Source organism: Penaeus monodon, unplaced genomic scaffold (genome assembly GCF_015228065.2).
Source record: "Penaeus monodon isolate SGIC_2016 unplaced genomic scaffold, NSTDA_Pmon_1 PmonScaffold_11937, whole genome shotgun sequence".
In the NCBI taxonomy this organism is placed as follows: Eukaryota; Metazoa; Arthropoda; class Malacostraca; order Decapoda; family Penaeidae; genus Penaeus; species Penaeus monodon.
Window position 1 is genome coordinate 5,001 of NW_023640754.1, and position 5,150 is coordinate 10,150.

General features: G+C 43.0%; 1 protein-coding gene across 1 annotated transcript; it reads left to right on the forward strand.

Moving 5' to 3' along the window:
* The first annotated feature begins 3,052 nt into the window (after positions 1-3,052).
* LOC119568982 lies at positions 3,053-4,777 on the forward strand. The gene is made up of 3 exons (XM_037917362.1): positions 3,053-3,294; positions 3,760-4,115; positions 4,425-4,777. Exons 1-3 carry the CDS (start codon positions 3,053-3,055, stop codon positions 4,670-4,672), a joined length of 846 nt encoding a protein of 281 aa, XP_037773290.1. The 3' UTR covers positions 4,673-4,777.
* Positions 4,778-5,150: the final 373 nt, after the last annotated feature.

Genomic DNA, 5,150 nt, shown 5'->3' on the forward strand with positions numbered 1-5,150 from the left:
TTTGGAAAAACCCCTTTTTTAAAAAAGGAAAAAAAAAAAATTAAGGAAAAAACCCCCCCAAAAATTTTTTTTTTTTTAAAAAAAATTTTTTTTTTTAAAAAATTTTTTTATTTTTTTAAATTTTTTTTTTTTTTTTGGGGGTTTTTTTTTTTTTTTTTTAAAAAAAGGGTTAAAAAAAATAAAAAAAAATTGTAAGGAAAATTAAAAAAAGGGGGAAAAAAAGGGGAAAAAAAAGGGAGGAAAAAAAAAAATTTTTTTAAATTTTTTAAAATCAAAATGATAACTGTAACATTGATTATAATAAAAAGGGTGATAAGGTTAATAAAAATGATAATGATTATTTGTTGATGATAAGGAGGATAATGATAATCTGTTTGGGAATTTAAAGATAATAATAATTTTAATAATTAAAAATGTTAATAATGATTTAAAGATTATGAAATGAAAGATTTTTATTTTAAAAACATTTTGGTTTAGTTGTAGGAGTAGTATAAATTATTATTACTGTTAATTAAACATTGCCATTATTATGGCCTTTTTCAATTATTTAAAAACCCCCCTTTTTTTCCCACACCGCTTCCACATCCATGATATTCGTGAAACGTCTCTCATGTTTTGGTTTCCTCCTTCGGCCTGGCCCGGTGTACGTCCCTTTTTGGGAAAAGGAAATCGGGGGGGGCCCCCCTGGGGGATGACGTTTTTATTTGTTTTGCTGACTGTGGGGGCGCCCCCCCCTGCCCCCCGGGGTGTCCGGGGGCGGGACTTGGGAAAGGGCGGGCGGGGGAGTCCTCCCCTTTGGCGCCGTGACTGGACCCCTCCCGGTTTTTCTTCCTTTTGGGTTCTCTTTCTTCTCTCCGGTCCTTTCCCATGCCCGTTTATTTGTAAAACCTTTAAACTTTTCCCTTCTCTCTTCGGTTTTCCTTTCCCTTTTCCCCTTTTCCCTTTTTTTTCCTCATTCTGTCTCTCTTTTGCTTCTTCTTTTCTGCCCATGAATTTAGAAAAAAAAACTCCTTTTTTTCATTCTGTTATTAGAAATAGATGGTTGTCATATATGAGACTTTTTTTTTTGCGTTGTCCCGAAAAAAAGGGAAATTTCTCTTTGTTATGAAAAGTATGGTGATTTTAAAAATTTAAAAAAAAGAAATTTTCTTTTTTAAACCCGATCAATCATTATTTTGGACATCCTTTTTGGATTTTTTAAAAACCCTTTTTCCAAAAGTTGCACAAACCTTTTTGCAGACAAAAGCTCCACCCCCTCTTTTTTTTGCTTTCAGCTCATCGTCACGCTAAATATTTTGTGCCCCCCTAAGGGTTTACGCCCAAAAGGCTGGGCGGTTTGCTCTCATCCGCGGGGGGTTTAAGGGGGCGAAACCCCGGCAAAATATTCCCCGCTCCATCCACAGTGTGCGGGTCCCCGTACGTGGGACACCTCCCCCCAATACGTCCTGCACGTGCAAGGTTTTGGGTAAATTTTTATTTGTGTCTCTGTTAAAATTTTTTTTCCCGCCCGTCCAAAAGAGCACTGTTTGGGGACAACCCTTTTAAACGCTATTCCCCGTGCCAAACCCAAGGCGCCCCGTGGCATTCGCAGTGCCCCCACCTCTACGCTGGGCGGTATCGTGGGCGGGGGGGGAACCCGGGGGGGCGCTCCAGTCCGGGCATGGGCTGGTTTTGGGGGGCGGGCGGCGGTGGGGGGGGAAAGGGGGTGGCCAAAGCGGGAGCTCGGGGGGGACCCACTCCCAAAAAAGTCCCCTCAAAAAACTGCATTTGGAACCGGGGACAGGTGGGTAGACAGGGGGGGCGCCCCTGCCCAGGCAAGAAGCGGTAGGGGGGCAAACCCCCTCCTCGCTGCCCGGGGCCCGTTGGGGGGGAGTTTTTTTAACCGGTTAATGCCAATTTGTGTTGTGTTTTTGTTGCTTAATAGTATACACACACATTTTGGGACACCTATATTTTATATATAATATAATATTATATATATAAAATATATATTATATAAATATTTATATATAGAGGGGAAGAGGGGAGATAGAGAGAAGAGAAGAGAGAGGGGAGATTTACATATTAATTTTTATAGATAAATAATATATTTTATAAAATATAATTAAATTTTAATAATTTGAATATATATATTTTTATTTTTAATTTTATAACAATTAAATTAAATTTTTGTGTATATATATTTTATAGGGTTCATAATAATACATATTATATATATATTAAAATTATTTATAAAAATGTTTATATTAATATATTTTTGTTTTATTTGGTGTGTTTTGTGGGGTTTGGGTGTGGTGTGTGTGTGTGTGGGTGTGTTTGTGGGTGTGGGTGGTTTGGTGGGGGGGGGGCCGAGGGGTTTGAGCATCGGATCAAAACTGTCATGAGGGCAATCTGAGTTCGAGGGTTTTGAGTCACCGAAACCCGGGGCGGGTTTTTCCCTTTTGGGGAAGGGAAATTTACCTCGAACCTTTCCTTGCCAAATGGGGGGGCAAACCAGCCCCAAATTTAAAGGGGGGGTCCCCCAAAACCGGGGAAAAAGAGGGGTGACCCCGTAAAAAACCGGGCGGAAGGAACCCGGGAAACCCCTGCTCAAAAATTTGCCCAAAAAAATCATGGAAAAACCAGGGTCGCCCAAAGGCCTTTTTTTGGGCAAGGGGGCCCTTGGGAAAAAAAAAAAAAGAAAAAAAAATAAATTATATATATTATCTATCTATCTATCTATCCTTCTATATATGGTTTCTAAAATAAAAACAAAAAACACACACCCCCACCAAAACACAAACACACCACACACACACCCACACCCCCACAAAAAAAATAAAAATATATAATATATATATATATATATATATATATATATAAAAATTTTAAAAATATATATGCAAAACAATATATATATTGGCCCAAAAATAGAAAAAGAATATTATATATATAAAATTTTTATATTTTTATATATAATATATATATAAAATTTAATTCATATTTTTCATATAAATTTCAAATATATATTTATTTGATTATAAGGAAAAATGATAATTCGTTTATATCAACAATGATCATGTTCTGTGCCCGGTTTTCCGGCCCCCCGCACCCAAATTGGAGTTTCTCCGCCCTCCCGCCCCTTAACCGCCCCCACCTCTGGGTCGCCACCCCTCGCACCGCCCACCCGCCACGTAGCTTCGGGCAACAGCACGGGCGTGTGGGCGTGGCTGGGGCGTTGGGTGACGGCGGCTGCCCCATCACGCAACTTCACGCTGGAGCTCCGGCGCCCCCGAGATCCCACCTGGACCACGTGTGAGTCTCGCTTCGGCGGAGTCTGAGTTTCTGTTCGTTCGCGCACGGGTGGCTTCCTGTGTCGTGAAAGGAGTTCCCTTCGGAAAACCTTTCGAACACGAGTCCTGTATCAAGGATTCCCAGCCTCTTCTCGGGACCCCTTTCTTGAGTTAACATCACCCAGGATTAGTTCCTTCTCGGGACCCCTTTCTTGAGTTAACATCATCCAGGATTAGTTATCTATGATTTGTTTAGGCTAAGAGAAAAAAATAACATTGTTTCATAGTATATTCTAAATACGAACACAATTGGCCTACAATATTTCCCCTAAATATTCGCAAAACTCTGGTAATTCTCTGCGATTCTCTCGGGTGTTTATAACCCACTGGTGGCGAACTACTGTCCCATCGGCATACTGAGAAAAATTATTGGGATGCTGTAATAAATTTAATCAGTAGTGCGAAATTTTCAGATTTAAGATTTAAGATTTAAGTCATTCAGTATTCCACCAAAGAGGCAGCAATGTGACCTCCCAGTGACCTCGCTCCTCCTTGCAGTGGCAAGCAGTCTGGCGCCTCAGGACGTGTACGAAGTGGGAGGCCTGCAGGCGGGCGCGATCTACGGGCTAAGGCTGACCGCCCACAACGCCGCGGGCGCCACGACCAGCACCGTAGACATAAGCACAGGCCCCGGGGGCGGCCTGGGGGCGCAGCCGGCAGGTGAGCTGGAGCTGGCGCCCCCCAACCCCATCCACACGGACCCGCGCCTAATGGCCTCCGCCGCCGCCTCCGCCCTGGCCCTGGCGCTCACCGTCGCCGCCGCTGTCCTCTGCTTCAGGAGGCGTGAGTCTCATGGTCTCTCTCCTCTCTCTCTCTCTCTCTCTCCTCTCTCTCTCTCTCTCTCCCTCTCTCTCTTCCTCTCTCTCTCTCCTCTCTCTCTCTCTCTCTCTCTCTCTCTAATCTATCTATCTATCTCTATATATCTCTATTTCTATCTATATCTCTAACTCTCTGTCTGCTATCTCTTTCATGAGCTCTCTTTCGAACAGTTTTGTGTAGCTTACTAAATACTCATCTATTTTCCTTACACAACACGACAACAAAATCTACGACATCTCCCGCGTGGCCTTCGTAACCGCTGTCCCCCCGCAGGAGTGGCCGCTGGCAGGAGCGGGCGCGGGGCCCCCGAAGACCAGGAGGCGGAGCAGAACAAGACGAACCTTCTGCAGCAGCGAGACACCTACTACGCCACCGTCAGGAAGCCTCAGCCAGTACCTGCTACTCTTGAGAGAATACCAGGTACCACGGAGAAGGAGACAGGTAGTGTACCTGCACGGCGAGCTTATCTTGCTGTGAGTGGAGTACCAGGTACGAGGGGGGAGTGTAAGAGATTCCTGTAAGAGTACCTAACACTAACGAAGGAAGAGCAGACCGTCTGTGGAATGAGTATCGAGAGGTCGGCATCAAAGAAAACCGATTTGTTTAAGGGACAGAGGAGAAGGGGAAAAATAGGAAATTTATAGTAACTGGAAAAAAAAAAACGTTATGATGGCAAAGATCCAGAAAAAGTCATTGTGCATTATGTAGAATGAAAGTTCCGCGCAAAGTGGCCCGATCAAAAGTACAAGGGAAGAATAAGAAACTTCGCGATGTATCCGAACCCCCTGAAAGCAATATAGCGAAAAGATCTTCGGGATACCGTTTGTTTTCCTGTTTTATTTTTTCTATTTCATTTTTGTTCTTACTTTTTTACATGTTCATCTGTAGTTGGCCCCCTTTTTAAGGCTGTTGCTCCAAACATTGGTGGCGTCCTCCTAATCTGCCAGCCGCTGCCAACAAGGAAAGCAAAGCCTCGTCCTCGTCTTTTATTTCGCGTAT

Coding starts and splice junctions, on each gene's coding strand:
- LOC119568982 (XM_037917362.1), top strand. CDS start 3,053: ATGATCATGTTCTGTGCCCGGTTTTCCGGCCCCCCGCACCCAAATTGG. Junction 3,295..3,759: donor AGATCCCACCTGGACCACGT/GTGAGTCTCGCT, acceptor TTAAGATTTAAG/ATTTAAGTCATTCAGTATTC. Junction 4,116..4,424: donor TGTCCTCTGCTTCAGGAGGC/GTGAGTCTCATG, acceptor GTCCCCCCGCAG/GAGTGGCCGCTGGCAGGAGC.